The sequence below is a fragment of the Haplochromis burtoni genome, unplaced genomic scaffold (assembly GCF_018398535.1).
Source record: "Haplochromis burtoni strain Fernald_Lab_line unplaced genomic scaffold, NCSU_Asbu1 Contig_63, whole genome shotgun sequence".
Classification (NCBI taxonomy): Eukaryota; Metazoa; Chordata; class Actinopteri; order Cichliformes; family Cichlidae; genus Haplochromis; species Haplochromis burtoni.
The window spans coordinates 270,456-294,383 of NW_024582424.1; the positions used below are offsets into that span (position 1 = coordinate 270,456).

At 41.2% G+C, this 23,928-nt stretch overlaps 1 protein-coding gene across 4 annotated transcripts in view; it reads left to right on the forward strand.

Moving 5' to 3' along the window:
- kiaa0825 (KIAA0825 ortholog) overlaps window positions 1–23,928 on the forward strand; it is a 116,684-nt gene that overhangs the window by 1,135 nt on the left and 91,621 nt on the right. For 3 of the 4 annotated variants that reach the window (XM_042221259.1, XM_042221261.1, XM_042221260.1), the window contains exons 2-7: window positions 4,867–5,003; window positions 12,342–12,510; window positions 12,859–13,053; window positions 13,165–13,350; window positions 13,487–13,811; window positions 22,512–22,679. In XM_042221259.1, the coding sequence (XP_042077193.1) occupies window positions 4,873–5,003; window positions 12,342–12,510; window positions 12,859–13,053; window positions 13,165–13,350; window positions 13,487–13,811; window positions 22,512–22,679 (1,174 nt within the window). In that variant the 5' untranslated portion in view covers window positions 4,867–4,872. The remainder of the gene's footprint in view (window positions 1–4,866; window positions 5,004–12,341; window positions 12,511–12,858; window positions 13,054–13,164; window positions 13,351–13,486; window positions 13,812–22,511; window positions 22,680–23,928) is intronic. The other variant, XM_042221262.1, reaches the window with a different exon arrangement.

Consider the following 23,928-nt stretch of genomic DNA (forward strand, 5'->3'; position numbering starts at 1 on the left):
GTGTAACTGAGAAATGTATCATTTAAAGAAGAACGAAAAGGTCAGTTTGAATTTGATGACATCAACACATTTCAGACAAATTTGGTACATGGTCATGTTCATGTGTAGCATCCCCTCTTCTTTTAACAACAGTCCATAAATGTTTGGGAAATGATGAGAGATGCTGGACTTTTGGGAGCGGAATGTTGTCCCATTCTTATCTGACAGAGAATTCTGGCTCAACAGTCTTCTTTCTTGTATTTTTTTATTTCATTATATGCCAAATGTTTTCAGTTGCTGAAAGGCCTGGTCTGCAGGCAGTTCGGCACCCAGATTCTTCTATTATGAAGTCATGTTGTTGATGTCATATCTGCAGTATGTGGTTTTCTTGGGGTTATGGTTTGGGACATATGTTGGTCTAAAATGTGTATTTACCTTTCAGAATTAATGGTGCCTTTCTAGATGTGTAAGCTGCCAATTCTATAGGTACTAATGCACCTCCATAACAGCAGACATACCTTTGCAGTTAACATTGTTCTTTTTTGGGCATTAAAAAAAGTATTGGATTGTGGAGTAGTGAAGATAAACAGGAAAGTAGAGAGAGAGAGAGAGAGAGAGAGAGGGTTAGGACACGGTGCACAGGTTGGACTCAAACTTGGACCTGTGCCCAGCACTCCAGTGAGTTGGCATGTGGTCACCTGCTCACCCACTGAGCTAAAGTGGCATCCGAGGAACAGTTCTCTTCTCTAAAACTTCACAATTTGTACACAGAGTTCTTTGCAGATTGGTGAATTTCTGCTCATCTTCTGAGAGACACTGCTTCTCTCCGATGTTCATTTTATACCCATTCATGTTACTGAACTGTCACCAGTTAACCAAGCTGGTTGCAAATTTTCTTTTTTCCTTTTAGTATCATTTACTTTGCTAGCCTTTTGTTGCCCCCATCCCAACTTTTTTTTTTAAAGAGATTTTTGCCATCTAATTCAAAATTAACTTGTAAATTGTACATTAGACCAGTTTAAACACGTGTTATTTCCTGTTTTCTACTGGGAATAAAATATGCTTTATATGATTTATAATGCACTGAATAGTGTTTTTGTTGGGATCCAGAACAGCAGTTATTATCATTATTGTTATTATTATTATTATTATTATTATTATTATTATTATTATTATTATTATTATTATTATTATTATTATATATTATTATAATATATATTATTATATTTAGAATCCCCGTATATCATTCCCTAAATTTTTTTTTTTATATTATGTTGTCAATTCAATCAATGGCACTAAGAAACCATTTTAAATAGCTCTATATAGCAATGTAACGTTTACCTTCAGATCAGTCTATTGACCTTGAAGGAGAGGTCAGCAGTCAAATGTAATGTGATATTTTAAATCTTTATGTTGTAATTTCTATAGATTTACGATACACACAACACTTGTAAGGATTATAGTTTATATAAAGCCTTATATAAGTTATAAGGCTTTTTGTCAATTTTCAACCAGTGAATCATTAAGTTGACCTTGAGGACCTTGGTGAATGTAAGCCAAATTTTAATAGATTGTTAACATGACTCAACTCTACAACACTACAAAGTCTAATCAGGATTCATACAAAACTTTTCAAACTGCCGTGTTTACAGACAGAATGACCTGGGCTTGCAAATGCTACCAAAAAAAAAAAAAACCTCTTTAGGGGAGGTAATAGTAATAATCATCATCATCATCATTTTTTTCAGTTCATTTTCTCCATCTGAAGATTGTCATTACATGCCTTTTTTTCTTAAGTCTGACAGCCACTTTTCTGAGTCGCTTCCAGACCTTTTAAAGGAGGAAGCTGGCCCAGTGGGTTTCATCTTTTATTACACTTCTCTCAGCTTCTGAGGTGGGACCCAGTTTATTAGGGATTTACAGATGTGCGACCCTGGGTATGTTTAAGGGAGTAAACCATGATGATCCAGCTTCTATCAGTTAGAACCAGGTTTTATTGGAGCCCCAGTTGACAAACTGACATTGGAAAACGTAATCAACAATAATTCTGATAAATGATCATTTATCTATGATTTAAAAAGTGGTGTAAAAGCAAAAGCAATTTCTAGTACTAACCTCTCAAAGGAAATGATTTTCCATGTTTGTTTGTTTTTTTTACTGCAACATATATCAACCAGTTTTAATCATTTGCATTCATCCAGTTTAAATCATATTAATTTATTTACTTTTGTCTCATTTTTATCCTCTGTACAGTAATCATTTTCCAACATTCAGTCTTTTTGTGCATGTGCACTAAATGCATCTTTAGGATCGGAAGTTTGCTGAACTCATGGCATTTGCAATAAGCTAAGATATATGATCTGCTCCAGTGTCACAATATTGTCTTTTTTTTTTTTTAAAGGGTTGTAATTGACTCATTGCTCAGGGTACTTTAATACTGCTGAATGATGGTAACTACTCAACAAAACAACAACAAAAACAAGTAATATTTGGTCGTCGAGGAGATTGGGAAGTCATGTATTATTCATTCCCTCTGTGTAGGCTAATCACATAGGCATTTTTTAGGTTGAGGAAAAAGTTGTTGCGTTCTGAAATCTGGATGGTTTAACACAGCATATTTTAGGAAGATATTATATCCACATATTTCCCAAAGCAAAGACAAAAGTGACCGATACATTTTTACAAGAGTTGTGCCTCTTACAAAGCCAGTGATAAAGTAGCCAGTCAAGATCATGAGTCAAAATCCAAGTAATGTAGAGGGCCACTTGGTTGCACTGTAACAGTGAAGCAGTGGCCTCCTCTGGGTATTAATGAGATAGTTCTCAGCACCATTGTGATCTTAGATTATGCACCTGTTTAATTTATTATGTTTCCTTTAAAACAGACTGTTAGGTACCCTCTTTAAAATAATGTTGACTTTAACTTGACATGCTCTAAGTGGTTTTAAAGCGTCAGCCTGGGGATACGCTGCTAAATATTTCAGGACAAACTCATTACTGTAAATGGGCCTGTGTGTTAGCCTAGCTGGGTTAGACAAGCAGCAACAAGAGAGATTGGACAGTGATGTGTGTGAGAGAGAGGGAGAGAGAGAGAGGGAGAGTGTGTTTCCTATCCTGGTCTAATAGCTGTGGATTTGATGTCTCGAGCAGGCAGCATTTCATTGCTTGGCCCTGTTGTCCCTGTTGCAATGCTGTGAAACACACAGGGGCTCCTCCAACATCTGCTTTCTAAAGAGCTAATGACAAGACAATGGAGACTGGATGATTTAAAGTATAGTACTAATGAGGCCCTGTGTGATGCCTGATGAATCCTAACACACACACACACACACACCTACATGTACACACTCACGCTTAAGATAACAGATGATATTATGGCAGAACAGGAGGTAGACACCCAGCAGACATAAAGTGAGGACATTCAGACCCTCTGTCCATCTGTCTGTCTATCCTTTTAGCACCTGAAAGGAAGCACGGTAGTGTAGAAAGCGCAAACACACAAAGAAACTATTCAAATTCACTCACATACACACACTATCTTGCTCAGTCTATATAATTACAATGTTGAGTTCCTAATCCGTGGATTGAAAATCCTTTTCTCTTTTAGCAGTGACTGGGCATAGACCCCCCTCTCAGTCAGTGGCACAGAGGGAGCGTGATGATGAGGGGAAGCAGTAAGAGAGAAGAAGAGAGGGAGAAATAATAAAGGACAAGCTTAACTGGTGAGGCTGTCAGCAGAGGAAAATAATATTTGTCCAGCTGGACAGGCCTCCCTTTGTGCAGGCTAAATGAATGTTGAGCTTCCTGTCTACTCTGTCAGGGAGAGTGGCATAGACTGTACGCAGCAGCGAAGACGCAGAGCGGAGTGCAGGGAGCTGTTTGGAGTTTGACAGGGATTATTAAAATCAGAGCAGATGACGAGGACGGGGTGAGAGGCGGAGTGTGAGAAAGCCAAATTGACACAGACACTCTCCATTACCTTCCACTTGACTCGTGCTGATGACAATGTTGATATGAGACCCAGCAGTGCGGCACTGCCGTGGGATTGGCTGTTAGCATGAGCATTAAGCACCACAGGGTGGAGGTGGGGGGTGGGAGGGTGGCACCACAGTTCTAGGAGAGACCACAGGAGATGAGTTGTTTATTTAAAGCCTTGACTGAAGAGCATCTCACCTCATTGTTTATTTATTTGTTCTTTTTTTCCTCTGCTAACTTACTGTAGTGTCAGTAGGTGGAAATGGTTAGAGGCTCAGGCAATGCATTTTGATCAGGAGCCCTCCAACTGCAAATGATTTTTCTGAGAAAAAAGGGAGGGGGGGCTGTTTCTTGTTGATAACAGACTTCCCCTTGTTTCAGGTGTTTCAGGTGAAATTGATTTGAGCCTCTTAATAAGACTTCTGTTTGAGGAAATTTCAAATTACATCACATGAAAGTCTGCGCTGGGTGTACAGAATGTGTGCGCCGCTTCTCGAACATCTGCATTGATACAACACTCTAGATCATGCGGTTGATTGATGTCAATCTACACTGCTGATTCAATCCTGACACCAGTGAAGCCTTGTGCCTTATTTTGTTTTATAACCTGGTGCAGATCTTTTTCTTTTTTTACATAACCTGTCCTATGGGACAGTTTATCAAGCAGAATCATAGTCTGAATGTTTTGTCGACTCCCTATAGGCCCTTTTGTTAGTCTTTTAAAATGTTATTTATTTATTTATTTATTAAAATTATTCTCCGAGTGAGTATGATGCCGGGTAAAGGCCAGGTTGCTGAAAGACCGGAGAAGAAGGCAGAGGAATAGAAAGAGAAAAGGGACAGAAAGAAAGTGGGGTGTGTACACTGGTAAACATATGATGTGGTGATAAAGAACGCTTTCCCTATCTCACAGAGCACTATGGAGTGGCCAGAGGACTTTGCTGAAGATCATGCCTTTGTGGAGCTGCTGGTTCCAGGTGTTTCCAGTGATCTGGACTTTGAACAGCTTATGAAAGACACAGAGGAGAAGCTCAATCTCAATGCCAACAGGTGAGTCAGAGTCGCAGAGGGCTCGACTTGATATAGTTTCCTGATCTTTATCACCGCAAACATATGTTGTGAATTTCACATCACCCAGACACTTTACACCCCTTTTTGTCACCCCAGATAATAATAACAGTGACATTTTAAGTTGGTTTATTTGTGATGGATTATTTTCTGTGAAGCGTTCCTTTTCTTTCTGTGGATGGCAGGTGAAGTGCAGGAAACCCAGTGCTATATAGTGGTCAGATTAGTATTACAATAAAAAAGCACCGCAGTAAAGTATTTTTTGTGAAGTTTTCATTGATAACAGTACTTCAGATATTGGATGTTTTTCACATATATTCATGTGAAAAACGAAGTTTTCACAAGGCTCTATACAGTTCTGTGACAAAATGCTAAAACAGTATGAATTAAGTAAGTAGCAGCAGGTGCCTCTAGTTAAGGGTGTTCGATAATTTTATAAAAGCTGAGGTCTTGTAAGGTGTGTATTAAAACAATGCCAAAGTCTTCCCAGAACTTAGTGTCCCCGCAAATTACCGTGTTCAGATGATGCAATGCTCAGAAGAAGCTATATCTCAGACTCTACAGTCCTCAGTTAGCATGTTTAATGTTAAAGTTCATGATACTACAATTAAAAAAAAAAAAAAAAGACCTAACAAGTATGGCTCGTTTGGAAAGATCACCAAGAGAAAGACTCTTCTCTCTAAAGAGAACATGCTAGCACACCTTAGGTTGCAAAGTTGCATCTGAACAAACCGCTAGACTTCTGGAGCAATGGCCTTTGATATAACACAGTGCCACGTTTGGAAAAAAACACCAACAGAGCATGTCAGTACAAACACAACATACCAACTGGTTTGTTTTGTAGTCATGTCTGGGCACCTTGCAGTCATTGAGTCAACAGTGAATTTCCCTGTATACCAAAATATTATTGAGTCACATTTGAGGCCATCTGTCTGACAGCTAAGGCTTGGCCCAAATTGGGTCATGCAACAGGACAATGGTCACAAGCACACCAGCAAGTCTACTACAGAATGGCTGAAAAACAGAAGAATCAACGTGTTGCAATGGCCCAAGCCCAGACCTCAACCTGACTCGAACACTGTTATGAACAAAAGCAACGCTGTAAAGGAATGCAGGCCTAATGACTGAAAATGACACAAAAGGATTACTTGACGTTAACGCTGCTCAAGTTGGTTTTATAAGCTACTGAACTATAAGGTGTACTTACTTTTCATAGGATTATATGCAGAAGTTGATCTCTCAAATCTCTAATGTTCAGTTATTAATGACTGCCTTATACTTAAGGTGGGATTGTTTTTTTCTGATTGCATGCATGTTGGCTGCACAGATAAGAAAGCAGTAGTGGAGACTCAAACTGGTTATGGGCACAACTCAACATCACATGGTTTATGACAGTGTTTCCTGTGATGGTGTTTTTTTTCTTCATCTTATTACACTCTAACTTGTCTGTTTCATATTTTTACTAGACATTTTACACCGTTTAATACTTGAAGGGGGGGATGATAAAAGGATTCAGTGGCTGCGTGCTAATGCAGAAATCTCTGCCTCTAAAATACCTCCCATTAAAAGATCACAGTTGTGTGCGTGTTTGTGTCTGTGCTTGTCTGTGTGTATGTTTTAGCTGGTTGCAACAAAATCAGATTTTGTGGTTATATACACAGATGTATAACGCAGCATCTGTTGCAAGATTGGTAAACAGTGGCAGCCGTGTGGAGGAGTTAAATGACAGATTATCAGTGTGGCTGCGTGTTCTCGAATCTTAAATACAGTAATTAAATCCACACTCTGATTACAACTGTGAAACTAAAGTAAATAATTCACACAACAGAACAGGAAAAAAACGAGAGCTGATAATGATTGTCTTATTACTTTGTAGTCGGGAATTAAATCTGACCAAGATGCACCACTGTATTGTAACTTGCTTTCTGATTCAGTTTTAATTAGATATTCTAATAACACATGTAAATGTGGTTTGTGACTACTGGATACGATGTCTTTGTCAACTTAAATGATATAGTTTCTAACATTTTAATTCTGTCACTGTTCATTATTGAGGGGATTATTGTAATAAGGGACACCTTTCAAAGTTTATATCTTCTCCAAAAATTCAGGTTTGTTTTATAAATTCTTCTTAATTATACAGTAAGAGCAGTCTGGTCATCATATATGGCAGAAATGCATTCCCAGGTTGTTTTTTTTCTTTTATGCACTGAGGAGTGAAATATAGGTATCAGTCATTTATTACAGATCCGTATAGTTAGGGAGTACAAGTAGATTGTTAAAAAGTGAGACACGGGGAAGAGAAAAATAAGAGAAATCTATATTTCAGGTCTTTTATCGTTTGTGGTGTTGTGAGGCTGAGGGCAGATGATGAAGGACAGGCTAAATGTAGCAAGTGAACAAAGCCTCACTCTGGCACCATTAGTGTCTGGGACTCATCCCTTCTTCACTCTCTCTCGCTGCCTCCCTCCCCTTTTCTCTTTTTCTTTCCTTCCTCCTTCTAAATGGGAACATAATAATTGAAGATTCCACATCTTGAAACGAAAACCCTTGGGTAGGTAATTCAAGGCTTATTACAGAAGGCCGGGCCATTTTTCTGCTTTCTAAGCATTAAAGGGTTATTTTGTGTTCCTGCAGATGGGAGAGGGATAACCATTATGAGAACAAAGCGTCCAGATAATGGAGAATGGGGCTAAAAATAAGGCAATCCTCCTCTCGCCGTGGGGGACCACTGGTCAGTATCTCTGCAAGACTGCAGCCAACTTCCTCCGAGACTACTCGTTTTCTGTCGGGACGCATCCAGGCAAATAAAATCTCGCAAGGCCTCTCGTTTGCCTTTAACCTGGGTGGACTGCAGACGTATACACACCTACACATACATCCAAAGCTCACTCACCTGCTGCCTAATTGATTTATCAGTGTCTGAGACAAATTGCGGAAGTGGAGGAAAGGAAAGGAAAATTGGGAGGCAGAGGAAACAGAGCTGCCTTCACCCTTGAAGGACTTCAGCCCATGTATGGGTCAGAATGACTGGCTTGTTCCCAGTTCTCAGATGTCAGAGATTTGCCTAAGAGCTGCTGTTTAATTGAAGGAGAGTAAGATAGGCTGACAACAGAGCTGGCTCCCCCAAATTGAAATGCTGTAATCCATTAGTTTTCATCAGATGGGACAGTGAAGGGGTGGGTGTGTGTTGCCGGATGGAGCAGGCCACCAGGAAAAGACCTCTAATGAAGTGTCAGCACAAGCACTGAGACTCCAGACAGGCCTCTAGTTTCACACGGGCAAGGCAAATGACTCTCACTAATCGCTTGCCAATCTTGATCAGGGTAGAGTATCAATACTTTTACATTTAATTCTTGGTGTGTGTGTGATTTTCAATGCGTGTGCATACCAAAGAAACTGAAAACGTGCCACAGTAGAATATCGTGCAACGTTCCTTTTCAGTGAACAAAAATACTAGTCCTCAATGTATGTCGTTGATTTTGTGTTAAGCTCTGTGTGACACGTGTGTTAAGTTAGTATATCACCTATATCAGTTCTCCGGTATCATGGGTAGGCTGTGTGTCTTGGGGGATGACGGCTGAAAACACTAAGTGGGCAACAGACTGGGCCAAGACGGGATTCGTTTTCAGCCTGTTCATTCAAGCTCATTCACTCCTTTTCCCCTTACAGAATAGGCTCCTTTGATGGGGGAGATATTTAGTTCTCAGGCGGCTGGTTTGGCACTGACTGGAGCTGGGGCTTATTTGAAAGGGATCTTCCTGCCCCCGTTGTCTCCATCCCCCACCTCCTGTAGGCAAACGGAGGGGAGCGGAGCACGGCAGACAGACGGCCCCACAGCAGCCCACCCACACTAAATTAATTCTGACAAGAAACTTAAGATAACGTCAAAGCGCTGACTAATCGCAGGATTGGGTTTCTGTAAGTCACGGAGCTGTGAAATGTGCCATCATATCTAATAAAAGACCTCCAGTTGCTCCCTTTCTCTCTCAGCGGTGGTGAAGGTTGGCGGGTGTTGATCTCCCTGAACTAGACTGAAAAACAATTAAATTTCACTTCAGCAGTAACGGTGTGTGTGTGTGTGTGTGTGTGTGTGTGTGTGTGTGTGTGTGTGTGTGTGTGTGTGTGTGTGTGTGTGTGTGTGTGTGTGTGTGTGTGTGTGTGTGTGTGTGTGTGTGTGTCAGTCAGTTAGGGTAAGATGATTGACATATTTGTCAAGAGGCCTAAAGAATTCTTTCCTCCTAGTTTCCTCTGCCTCCTTTCTCATTCTCAGGGTCTTTTGTTGAGTTCTGCTCTGGCGTTTTTGCCATTAAGGGTTCGTCCATTGTTGTCTTTACACAGATGGTTGAGTGGTTTTATTTTCTGTGACTTCTCTGTTTTCTACCCATTTCTGCCTTCCTCTTCTCTCATACTCTTTCTGTCTCTTTCCTCACCGTCCAAGCTGCCGGCAGTGGAAGTCATCAGGTTTGGAGCTAATCCTGCCAAGTTGATTAGGCTGCAGGTAGCATTCACACCAGCGGCCAAAAGGTCATCACATTGTAGAAAGCTGGATGGACTTCTTGACACAGACCATCCACATTGACTTTATGACTTAGAGCACAAGGCCTTAAGGAGGGGTAATTGAAAGGCGAAAGTAAAGAAAAAAAATTAGGAAAGTAAGAGTGTTGAGGGGAGAGAAAAGAAAAAGTAGAAATGGAGAGAGAAAAAGGCTATGGAGTCAAGCCTTGAAAATGTACCCGGAGAGCAGGTGTATTTGCTATAGCTATTAGAGCATGCTTTTCTTGGGTGAAGGCAAGAGTGAGGTGATGAAGAGTGGAACTGGGGAAAACTTGAAGCCTTAGAGCAATTCCCCCCCTGTCTCAGTCTATGGCCTTATATTGGTCAAACATGTCTGTCAATCGCACTGATATATACTGCATGTGTATAGCAAGAACGAGTCCAAGGCTATCTAAGTAGAAAGTTCAGTCTACTTACATTTTTGTGTTACATGAACTGGAGAGTTGGTGAGCAGTGAGCTACAGATGGACAGCCATTTGAAACCTTCTGTCTATGTTGAAGTCCTGATGGGGAGCCCTGAATGAACATCCATGTTTATGACTTACCATAAACACACATACAATGCTCTCTGAAGCCATTTAATCTACAGCAACTGTTCCGAGAGTTATTTAAAACAGAGAAAAGTAAAGGGTTGTTCTTTGGAGTCCACTGTATCCAGAACTGCTGCTTATCAGGAACTCACTGCTATATTTTCCTTTGAGAAAGAAAAGCCAGAGGTCTCGCACAAACAAACCAGCATTTCAGCACTCCATTGTGTTGTTTAAAGTGATGTATACTAATTTTACACACAGCGCCATGGGCAGTTCGGAGTTTTGCTTGGACCTTGCTGAAGCTGTGTTTTACAACCAGTGAGCTTTGGGCAAATGTAGTGAAGAATTGCAGCACTCACAATCTGTCACAAGGCAATGTTTTTCCTATGGAGTAAGCGTACCTAGAAAGGCAGAAATAGAAAATCACACATACAGACACATGGTAAGGTGAAAGACTTGCTACGCATATGTAGAACTGACAGTTCTACATATGTGTAGCAAGTATTTTCTGGTATCAAATCTCTATAAACATACAAAAACGGCACTTTATAATCAGGGTTTCTGTCAGTGGGCACATTGGTGTCAAGAGAATAAAGTGAGATGCATCATCTGGCCTGCCTAAAGACGAAAAGAATGCGAGAGGAAGGTAGTTAACGAGAGCGAGAACAGTATCATCAGGCAGCTTTCAATCTACAGGATGGCAGTTTGTAACAGTCTATAACATTTTATCCCCTTGCGTTTTTCCCCTCTGAAACGAAAATGTGTCAGATTGAACGGTTATTTAATGTGTTGCCATTGTAAGACATCTGGATGTGTTCGTGGCCCAGGAGCGGGCAGGAGGCACTTTATAGTCCCCCGATAGGGGATGAGCTGAGCTGTCTGATGGGGAAATTGCACTTTGGCTTTGTGTCATGTATACTAACACACATACAAGCATATGTGCACATGTCTGAGAGACAGAAGTATAGGTGTGCAGAAAAATATATTTTTCTTTTACTTGTTTCACTATTTGAATATTTATCTTTTATGGCACGGGAAGTACTAGATCACATAGTCATGCATTTCAAATTTACCTCTCAAAAGTCCCAAAGTAATTACATTGACACCAAGATATGCCATTATTTAATCATCAACCCTGTGATTCATACTTTTTTTTCTTTATATGAATTTCTTACTTGATTTTTTTTTCGTCAGCTAGTGGATTTCCAGATGATTTGTTCAAGCTCTACTATCACTATATGCACTACTACATACATTCACAAAGCCTTGAGCACAAGCTCAACTATGAATACACAATCAAAAAGGAACACAATAGTAGCATTCACAACAGCATACATGCTTAATTATGCAGGTATGTAGTTGTACGCACACACATGCACACACATGCATGCACCGTCTTACATACCCAGATATATATGCATTGATTTGCATGGAAATGACTAAACATGTCGAGCCCAAAGATGTCATTTCTAATCCGTCACATTAAAGAGGAAACTGAATAGCTGATGCCGTCTGTTAAAATCAAAAGAGCGGTGTGTGTGTGTGTGTGTGTGTGTCTGTGTGTGTGTGTGTGTGTTTGTGTATGTGTGTGTGTCAAGGGAACAAGTAAGACATGAGATTGCAAGAACTGTGTGCCTCAGATGCCTGCCAATGTCTGTAATGCCACTTCACACCAGATGCTTAGCACACACTTGCACACTGATATATCGATGTCTGTGTTCATTACTGTTGATGCTTCTGTATGTGTCTTCTCACAGCAGAGACACTGAATAGGAGTGAGGGAGAGCCAAATGTGACGTGCTGTGTAGGTCCGTGTGTATTTTTATCACCGAGTCTTTTTGTTTGTATCACTGCTGCGTTGACATATTTTATGCATTGTTCCTGTGTGCTTATGGTGTAGCACCAGCTTTTGAGTATGGTTCAATGATTGTTTTTGTTTAAATGTCTCAAAAGTCACCTGTGAAATTGAAGGCTCCTTCCCAGATGATCTTGACTGTAACATTTTGTCCAGTCACAAATTTGAGACAAAATTGAATTTATGAGGTTGCGTTTTTAAAAATCTATTTCATTTCTTTCTGTTTTGCTGGTTAAAATCTATTTTCCATCCAATGTCTTAAATTTACTAAGGTTAAGGTTACTTTGGTATGTGTTTTATTCTTGTACTTGGAACCTCTCTATGGTTTTATAGTCCTTAGCTCTCTGATTTCTGTAATATATCTTTTTTTGTGCTCAGCATTGAACAGCAGCTGAAGGAACTCCAGGCTAAAATAGGAGACTCCCGCACAGCAGAGCGTCCACTGAGTCCCACAGAGTGGCTGCAGTGGTTCTCCCTCAAAACACAACAGAGTGTGAGGCCTGTTACCCAAGGACATCAAGAGCTTATGGACTTCTTCAGAGCTCTGGTAATGCATCAAAATCCTAATGACTCGTTATTATCGTCATCATCGTCTCCAGCTATTCTTTGTAAACATTTCACCAACAATCTGTAACACATAATTTCTCTCTAAAATGAGAAAGCTGGATGTCTGATAACTTATCGTGATCATAATCATTTCATCGTTTGTGATCTCAAATCCCACTTAACTCCGGTGTTTTTCTGTTATGAAATATCCAGCTATCTGGTAAGCAGCAGCTTTGTTTATGAATAAGCGGTTAAGATTAGAAGACGCTCATACTGCACTGCCCTGCCTTCAGGTATTTTTCCTCTTTCTCTTGTGAAATTAAAATCTTAAATGACCTTCTCCTTTCAGCAACAGTACCTGAGATCTGAAGAAGAGTCGAAAGAAGAGGTGACGCTTCAGCTACTGCTGAATCTGTCGTCCCAGTGCGGTATTTGCTTCCCCTGTAACCACTCTTCTTCATCCCCACTTACGTCTCTTCATTCTCAACTGACTGCCTCCTCCATCCAGCTGGTACATACAGTCAGAGAAGACGCTTCATTAGAGGTAATGCACCATTTATTATCCATTTCGCTGTTTCCGTACAGACTAATTTAATGTCTTATGGGCTGACTTGTACTTACTGTTTTTTCTTTTAATCTTTAATCTTTACTAAAGATCCAGGAGGTGTGGGATGATGTGCGACTCCGACTCAGACGCTACCTGATGGACCAACTGTTTCCCCGTAGTCCAGAGCTTCCTGGACCTCGACAAACAACCGCTCTGTCCATCCTTGAACGGGTTCAGTGTCTGCAGCAGATGTTCTTTCTTTATCCCGAGTCAGAGGTGCTGCAATTTTACCAGGTACACTAAAATAAGAAACGATTTCCATTTTTCAGTTCATATAAATTCCAGATGAGTAGAGGGTGTTCACTTCACATGCATGTCAAAGGCACTGCTAATCTCACACAGACATAATATTTTGTTTTTGTGTATCCAGGGCCTAACACGGCAATACGTGCTGGGTATTGTGCACTCCACCCTGTCCACCAGTCAAATTGGTGAGACTGGTTTTGACAGGCTGGCTATGGGTTTCTGCAGCATGGTGCCAATACTGACTCAAGCCCTCAAAGAGGAGCTCCACGTCCTTTCAGGACTAGCAGAACCACACACGATCCTTGGTTTTATTAATGAAGCCTACCTCAATACAGTGGCCACAGAGTTTGCCTCCCTGATGGAGAGAGAATGTGAGACAGCTCACAGAGACAACACTGCCCCGAGCGTCAAGACAAAAAAGTATTCAGTCAAATCCCGGGCAACTGTAGGTAAGCATAATTTTTTTTCTAAATGTTTTTACATTCATTTATTCTTTGTCCTCTTTCTGTCGGTAGCAGAGTACATTTAGTTTATTTAGCCTCGTTGCTGTTTCTTTCGCATCTGCCTTCTTTCCACCTGCTTCTCATTGTAACCCAGCAGAGGTGATTCTCTCTCTTGCTCCTCTCCGTCGTTGCTCTCCAGTGGTAGTGATCTGAGCTAGAACCAAGGCCTCTGTAAGTGGCTGTCAATAACTGCTGTTCCCATTATAAATGCTTTCTTTTTACTGCACTGTTTTCTGTGTTTGCGTTCGTTGCTGCCTGCCAACAGGATAAAGAGGTTTACTTTCAGGACAAATATACTTTTAAACACTATTTACTCATACTGCATTTATGACAGCAATAAGCCCTGATCTCGGAATAGTTAAGGCTTGGTCAAGGTGTGTTTAACCACTTTAATCTTTTGAACCTAAGAGAATATATGCAGTGTAACATTTGCAAAGCGCTTGATGACAGTTAAATTAAGAGCAGAATAAGAGCAGAGTTTAACATTCTCTCGATCTTTTTACACATGCCATGGTATTTTAGAGAGAAAAGAAACCTCAAGAAGTATCTTTTAATATTTGCCACTAATATAAAATGTGTCACTTTGTTGGACGAAGAAGTAGTATTATACACAAAGACCAGAAAAGGGCAAACCTTCGCTCCCTGTGTCACCCTCTGATACTTTTCCCCTCCTTCAGCGTTCTCGTTGTTTTCCTCATCTTGGCCTATTTACAGCTCGCTGATGGCAAACATTCACAATAAAAACAAGTGTGCGAGCCATTGTTTACTTTTCACAAAAAATGGTGCACATGTCAGCTTCCCTGTGGAACAGGGGGAGAAGTACTTTTGCATCTGCGATTCTTCGACAAACACACCACCAGCTTTGCTCCCCCCCATCTCTCTCTTTCCATCTCCCTCTTTGGTTTTTACTTTCCCTCTCCTTAAACGTGAGATGAGAGGAGGGAGCCAGGATAATTGGCCATGCGTCAGTTGGGCTGTTTGATCACGTAACGCTGTGGAGGCTACACACCTACGTGCCGCTCAACAAACCGTCAAATGTAGCACCGGAGGCAGAACATGGCTCCAAAGGGAGCGAGGGACCCGTGCTGTGTAATGATGGTAAAATGGAGCAGTTTTGCCTGTGCTGGCTTTACTTATGCGTTTGTGTGTGTGTTCAACTATCAGCTGCAAGAGAGCTTTGAGGGCTACAACTGGGATTACATTTTCCTGTTGTTCATTTTTTGAGTCGTCCCCCCACTACAAAAAAAAAAAGCTCAGGAAACCACATATCCTCTATCCAAATGCCCATGGCTTAAACATTAACACATAATCTGCTTTCACACTTTACTGTCTATACTGTATGCTACACCCATAATTGTCAAGACAATTATGACAGCAGTAAAAAAAAAAAGGCATTCTATTTTCATAGGCATCCAATGACTCCTTAGATCTTTCCCTCTTCCCCTGCTGTGTTATTGTTTATTTCTGAAGAAGAGGCAGGCGGTAGGTATATTTTGATAAGAGCCATGCCTGGGAGAATCTGCGGACTCCCAGGGGAGTAGCGCTGTCTGTAGCATCAGCCACTGTCAAACCACTGAACCATTTAACAACGTTCACAGCGAGATCTGCCTCCTCTTTTAACCCCACCGACTCAAAGGCAGACTTTGACATTGTACCTAGACAGATTTAAAGGGTCTGAGCACCTCCACCTCACTGCTTTTCCTTTACTTCGTCTCTTCCATGTCCATTTTCTCACCCTTTTTCTTCTCCCATTTTCCTCCTAGTTTTCCAGCTGTAATGGGGTGAACAGTGGGACTGGGGCAAGTGCGAGACAGGTTGGTTGGTCAGGAACAATACGGGCTTTAGACCTTACTAACACACCTCACTGAGTCGGTAGGGAAGTGGGCGGGCCAAGTTTAGGTGTGGTGTGTGTGTGTGTGTGTGTGTGTGTGTGTGTGTGTGTGTGTGTGTGTGTGTGTAATTTTGCCAAAACAAGGCAAGTAATATTTTTTACATTATCTACAGTTTTGATACTTTAAAAGCATTTTTCTGGGCCCTTAATGATATGATTTCCGAAAGTATAAGTTGGATTGCAAATACAGACATTTACAGTTATACAGTTGCCACACTGTATTAGCTAAAAATTGCAACTGAAAAACTGGCAGTTTTACCAAAAGTGTTTTTGTGCAATATATTTACACCTGTTGATTTTCATTTTAAGGGGTATGCGTGACTTTGTAAGTCAACATGTGTTCGTACAAACTCTGTTTTCAGTGACCTTTCTGGGTTGTTTCTGATGTGTGTGTGTGTGAGCATACTAATTTCAGGCCTACTTTAAAAAAAACATTATCAAGAGTCATTTAATACCTCCTTTTTAAAAATGCATCATTAAATTTCCATATATGGCATCAGTAATTTACATATGTATGCATAGGAGATCCATGTTTTTGTAGGACATCAAAAGCATTCATTCTAACTTCGCTGCACGCGCACTCACAGTTTTCTTCCCTAACAATCGACCACAGGGGTGAAGTCGAGGTTGTGAATTTCTGTTCAAACACTCTGCAACCCCATTCCGATAACACTGATTTAAATTCCACTTCCACTAATTTCCCCATATGACTACGTTGGCAGCTCCCTATAGATAAAAAAGGATTGAGTTAGAACATGTATAGCAAGCACATTCACCATCACTGCAACTCCCCCCTCGTCACCCTTTCTGGCTCTTTGAACTCTTTCTTAGAGAAAGCACAGCAGCCTATTCAGCAGGGAGAGAGGTTCTGTAGTGACTCGAGATAGCTAGGCTGAGGCTAAGACTGGCATTGGAGGTGCTTGTGGGGATTGAGGCTACTTGGGAATGGCGTTTGTTAATATTTAATAAAAGCAGCTCCTCACTAGATCATATCTCTGCCTGAGTTTATATACACTGTCAGCCTGGGACGTGCACACGCATGCCTCCATGTAATTATGGGCTAGGTAGAGGGGTTTGTGTGTGTCACTGAGTACACGTATGCACATGTCTTTGTGTGATGCTTGGAGTTTATGGATGCTGTTGTTTTTTTCTTCTTTTTTTTGTCGCTTTGTGTGTTTTGGTTTTTTATTTAATGCTCTCTTACTATCCTTGCACATGATGAGAAGCCCTTGGTTAAGAAAGTTACCAAACAGTGCAAGTGATTGTTTACTAATCTTAATGAGAAGATCAGGGTCTTTACTCTGCGGTTGTGTTTATGTGTGTGTCTGTCATCTTCTTCATCTTCTCTAAATCATGGCTCCAGTGAAATGGCAGAAAAGAATATGTTTCATGGCCCTTGAGAATGTGTCATATGCGTGCCATTTTTTTTTTTTTCCCCCATTTCCTCAGAGTGGCCACAATGGCTTTTGTGTATCACTCTTGAACAGCTCAAGGATATGAACATTTTCCTGGCACCTTCTATTGAGGAAGCACAGACAAAAATGGCTGGCTTATTGAGAGCAGCCAGCGCTTCGTGATGAAGAGTCAGTGTGATTCGCTGAGGGCTTGAAAACAATGATGCGAACAAGGGCACTAAACAAGTGGGATTTAATGAAATGCTCCCATCAGGACAATACATTCTTTCGTGTTCTTCATCCAGCCCTCTCGGTTCAAGTATGCAGAGGGAGCCAGAGAAATCTTAACCTCTATCTCACTGTCACTGCAGTGCTCATCACAAAGAGAGCCAGAAACAAAATAAGACACAGGAAAAGGACACAAAAATACATTCAAATCGAAAGAAAAAGTTTGCGTCTTTGTAACCACAAAAAACACCACCTCCATCGTCACAACTACACATTCTTCCTTGCAGAGCAACTTAATTGAGATATCAAACATTGCTACTTTCTCTTTATGTGAAGTGCTCGGTGGCCCCTGCTGTGCCCTGGTTGGACAGCACCCATGGAAAGGGCCACAAGAGATCACAGTGTGTGTGTGTGTTCATGTTTGTGCTTGTGTCAGAGTATATATTGGTAAATCACGGCAGGAGGCCTCCCATAATAAGGCTGTCTGGGTGAGCAGTGGGCCGCAACTGACGAAGAGGACCCCAGCTGTCACAGGGCCTAGCAGCCGGTCCACAGTGACTTCATACTCTCCTTCTACCCAAATACACACTGAAAGGTGCACAGACGTACCCCAAGGCACCCATATGACCCTGCTTGACACCCTGAGAGATGAGCACACTAGGAGGCATGGGTACACAGAAAACACAAGCAGGAAGAGAAAGTATAGCATGGCAATAGCTCCATGTTAACAGTAAAGTGGAGCACTAACAGACTCATGCAGCTATACACCTATGACCACTGCAGGAAAAACTAACAAGGGAGTGTGCCAAGTCAGGTGTAGTCAGTGCTTTACTTGTACTGTTTGTTCTGCATTTAGAAGTACAATATGTGTTAACTGTGTGTTCAGGAACTGTAAACTGGGAAATGTTAACGGGTTACCACAAAGGTCAATACAGGTATATAAAGGATTTTGTTGCTACAAAGAACAGTGCTACAAAAACAAATCAAGAGTCATCATTTGACTCATGATTTTCATGGAACAAAAGAAAATGTTTGCATTTTGCTTAATTCATTGCCTTTGAATGCATTGAATGTGGAGTGAAATGTTGATCTGTTCTGATAACAGCGGTTAAAATACCTGTCCTTCAAAATTAGAGTTAGAGATTTCACGTAAACAAGGCTCTAGAATTATATCCCTGTTTTTATTTAGGTGACTTTCAGGATATTAATAAAAACAAATAAAAAAAGCCTCATTGAACAAGAGGACATCTGTCTAATTTAGTATTATTCATTTTATGAACTATGTAAAGCACTTTGATTTTCCAATATGTAAGATGTACTAAAATTGCCTTGTCTTCTAAAATTACTTTTTCCTTATCTGGTGAGATTTAATGAAACCACATGTTTACATCACCTGTAGAGGGTATTATAGGACACAGGCATCTGCACAAACATGGAAAAGTTGCCTTCACATATTGCAATGACATGATAAGAGCCTATAGTCCAGCGTGGCATCGCATAGGCAGACCACCCTCAGACGGTCGGATTTACTACAGAGAGACAGAGCAAAAGAAAGAAGAGGAATAGAGGGACAGGAGGATGAAAAAGGAAGGGAATGCTGTGCTGGAGAGAAATTAAATCAGTGGCTAAATTATTGCATGATTGCCCATTCCCCAAAGACTTGGGCATCATTTGGTAGAAAGTGTCTAATAATTGGTTTTCGGCCATGTCAGACACATGCAATTCCCCCTGCTAATGGCTCTGTTAGGAAGAACTGGGCCTCCTGGGTTAGAGAAGGACAGAAAATAGCCAGGCGGCAAAAAAGCCACCTACACCCTCATCCTTTTTTTTTTTTTTCTTTTCCCTCAGATAAACGAGGGAATGAGAGAGAAAGAGAAAGATGCAGAGAAGGCGCGAGATGACAAGAAGGAGAGAATGTGTATGTGAGCAAAGAGGAAATGAAGTGGCAATAAGTGCAGCCAAAGGGGAAATGCTCTTCACCGTGAGTTTAATACATCAGACTGGGGATTTGGCAGCCCGCCACACAGCAATTGTTTACCTTTTTGCTCACTGGCTGCATCTGTTCTGTTTTGTAAACGGCACTAAACTATTCGCCCGTAAACACCGGAATCAATAACAACTGCTAAGGGAATTCCCTTATCCCGCCCCTCCCTCTCTTTCCCTCCCTCTCTTCCCCATGTTTTCATCCCTAACCACCACCCCTTTTCCTTCCCCTAGATCTCCTCCTCTCTCCCTTCTCTCTCTGTTCTCTGCCAGTCATGAGCAGTGTTTGTGTGCACACATGTGTGCGTATGTGAGAGAGAGGACTGTGGAGATGGTGGAACCCACAGAGAAAAGTAGAAGAATGATGGCTTGCCAAAAATACCTGCTCTGTTTTTTTTCCTCCCACTTTTGTGTTACATTGTTGTCATTATTAAAAGATACAAACTAAAAACTGGCCACTGTAGACCTGCGGTGTTTGATTTTTCCTGGACATTTTTTCAACAATGGCACTGTTTTCGCATGAAACATAAAGATGAATAGCGCACTACTTGCCTTGAGGGCTTTTTGATAAGATGCCAACTGCTTCAATGGTTATCACAGAATATGGCTTAACATTTGTCTTTTTGTTTATAGGAGCATCCTCACTCATAAGCTCCGTCCATAATGTTATATGGAAGGAGCTGTTATACTGTATAAACATATAATTTTTGCCCCGCTTTCACCACTGGCTCCTCCTTTATTGATTCTCACTACATTGACCTTTGGTTGAACTCTTCTGGCTGCTAGTGCCCTTCCTCATTCTGCTCTATAAGACATGCCATGTACTATGCTATATGACACACCTGGGTGCTTTTAAGCACACCCTCTCCATCAAGTGGCTATGGGAGCCTTCATTTGGCCTCACTGTTGTGACAAAGGTATAATGAGGTTTAGATGGCTATGTACTAGACTGCTATGGCTATAGGGCTATTTGGCTAGGGAGACGACTATAAATACCTATATAAGCTGTGCTGCAGACCCCAATGAAAGGCTGAGGCACAGCATTGCTGAACATCAAGGTCATGCGTGCGACTATTTAGGGTGTGACTTAGTGAGCAAGTGGAGCTGTCAAAGGGTCACAGGTTGAGGGAATGAACAGAATGAATGGTAAAGAGGAGAAAGAAGCTCTGGAAAAGGTGATACTTAGACTGAGGTGGTGGTTAATGGTTGCTGTATGCCACAGAGAAGGTTAAAATGGGGCAACAGGGTGGGGATATAGTGGCAGCTTTTTAGTAGAGATGCACCGACTGGGAATTGAATTGGCCAAATTAACCAGTGTTACTGTTACTCTTAATTATACTATCGATTCTATTTATTTTGTTTTTGAGGTTGTTGATCCCTGTGCAAGCAAAACAGAGAACTCAGTATAGATATAGATAAATAGTATAGATAGTATATAGCTATTTCATGCCGAGCATAAATTCATACATGGATCGTAGATTTATGTACCACAAAATAAACCCTTTAAAAATGGATACAGTTTTGAGAGTATTCAGACAGACAGACACACGGATAATGCACAGATATAGATATTCAATAATTAAGAAGACACGCTAATGGCAATGTGACTATCAGCCACAGCCGATGTTTGGCTGATAAGTTAATGCATCCCTACTTTTTAGATAATCCGGTGCAGTAACTGTGTGGTTATATCAACAACATTTCCTGGCTTGTCCGGTTGATTGTTTACTCTTGAGTTGTTGACAGCTTTAGCTCTTGATTTGCTGGTGACTTCAGAAATAGACAAGATTGGTGGTGCGTGCGTGAATGTGCAAGCTGGAGAACGAGACAGGCACATGGGTGTCAGCCAGGTCACGCGTGTACACATGCAGCATGATGTAGTCTCTCTAGCACAGACTCCCACTGGACCCCATTACAGAGGAGCTGCTAAGCTGCAGACCCATGCAGCTTAATTACACACACATGCACGCGCTCACACATATACATGAACGTAAGCAAACACACCAAATTACACATCTGTTCACTTGCGATTTCACACAGCCGCGCGCGCGCGCGCACACACACACACACACACACACACACACACACACACACACACACACACACGCACATAAATATATGTATAGACGCAGACTTGGAAAAACAAAAAAACTTGAGGTCAGAATTTTTATTCCATGGTGGCCATAGAAATCCGGTTGGTGTGTGACAATTGTCTTGCACGACTGACATGTGCAAATGTGCATTCGAGCACCTCCTGCAAATCAAGTTATTCATAATGGCCTGCGTTACATGCTCGTAAACAAGTGTGCGCACACCCAACAGATACGAAAACACACAAAAACTCATCGACTCTCATTTATTAACACTCATATAAACATACACAAGTGCCCACACACAGCACACTGAGTCAAACCTCATGCATGATTAAACCAGGCATCCTTGGGGACAATGTGTTTTCATATTGTCAGATTTTGTTTAACAATATGGCAAAATTTCATTAGGATTCAGAGGCAATAATGTTACAATTATTGGAAAAGGACCCCCCTCTTCTTCCCGTCTCAACGCTCAATCATCTCCGAGCTTTCAGAGTCAAGGCTAATACCGAGCTCTTCCATTCCCAAATGCCTTTGCAGTGGAGGAGCTCATTTAAGCGGACACACAAAAGTATTTGTGCATGTGTCTGGGAGTATGGCAACGCATCTCCTAGCCGCCCATTCTCCAGCTTAATGCGGAACATCCCCTGGGTGATGGCTTTGGCAGCCTCCAAAATGGGAAATCCATATTTGCCAAGGGGGTCATCGGCGGGTTATGGGGAGAAAAGTTTTGTGCTGAGAGAGAGGGATGTGCATGTGTGACTTCTCTGGGAGCAAAGTTTTGCATATTTTTTTCGCTGTCTCTTTGTTTGTGCCGTGTTTTGGGAAAACATGAATGGGTCGATATTTATAAGAGGTGTTGTGCGAGGCAAGACTTGTGGAGGGTGGTGTTTTCCGATGAGTGCATGTAGGCGGGGAGGTTGGGTTGAAAACCCATTTTCATGAAAATGTTTATTCCTTTACTGAACTGTAAACTGTAGTGCATCTCTTTGCTAGTCATGCATTCCTAAGCATGCACACTGTTTATTTGATCTCTTCTCTTTTCCCCCCTTGACAGCACCACTGGAGCTTCCCACGAAAAGTCGGAGCTTTAGTTTGACCTCCCACCAGTTGAGGGCGTTAACCCAGCTGGCTTGCACCCTGCTGGGATTTGAGAGCGATGTGAAGGAGCTGGTCACTAACACGATCTTCATTGACTGTACAGGAGACACTCCTCCTATAAAAGGTAATCAGTTACTCAAAAATGCACACATGTATCTATCTATAAATGACAGACAAAAGTAAAAAAAAAAAAAAAAGAACTCTTGACCTGAACTGTGAGGAGATTTGGTGGCTCTTTCATGCCAAGGGCAACATTTTGCTAGAACGGTTTATGTCTACATGTCTCCACAGTATGGAGGGTCACAGCAAATCAAAACAATGATCACAGTTGGCCTCTCCCAAGATAACAGTGCTCCAATTCATAGGGCATGAGGTTTCAGTCAGGGGCTTACTAAGTATTAAAGCATGATGTAAGAATGACTGAACACCTACAGTATGGGGAATTTTGATCGGACTTTTTAGACAGTGTCTCCTTCACCATCATCAAACCTAATATCATGCAATATAAAGTGCTTTGATACAACAGAACTGATATATAAATGCCAATCCATTTCCATTTTCAATAAACTCTTCATATACTTTGACTAAGACGCTTGGTAAGTTTTTGTTGATTTGTTGTTTTTTATCTTTGAAAATTATTATTGGTCTTGTGTGTTCTTGTTAAAACAAATATCAGCCAATCACTAGACAGCAGTGCATATAAGGCATGTGACCTCCTGAAATTCATAATGAGCTCCAGAATGGTGGAAAAAAGGCGATTTAAGTGACTTGGAATGGTTGTTGGAGCCAGGCAGGATGGTCCAAGTACTTCAGAAACTGCCGCTTATACTATCTAAACAGCCTACCTGAGTATTGTTGCTGACCATGTCCATCCATTTATCTTCTGACCGCTACTTCCAGAAGAATAATGCACCAAGTGATGTTTTGACAAGGCTCAATTAATCTCAAACATTTTCCTTGAATATAATAATGAGTTGACTATGGTCAAATGGCCTCCACAGTCACCTGTGGGATATCGTGGAATAGGAGATTTGTATCATGAATTTTCAGCCAAGAAGCCTGCAACAGCCATGTGATGCTGTCAGTCAATGTGGACCGAAGGAGGAGGAATGTTTCCAGCACACTGTGAAATCTGTGCAACGTAGAATTAAGCCACAATTAAGGCAAAAAAAAGGGGCTAGGCATCTGGTACTAGCAAGGTGTACCTAATTAAGTGTAAGTGTCTGGTGAGTGTACAAGATTATGTATCTAAAAATAAAATCCTCTCTTTAAATCAGTGGTCAAACAAGGACAACATAATTCCTTTTAATACCTTTAAATTCATAGAATTCACAGAAAATTGAAATAAATGCACACACACACACACACACACA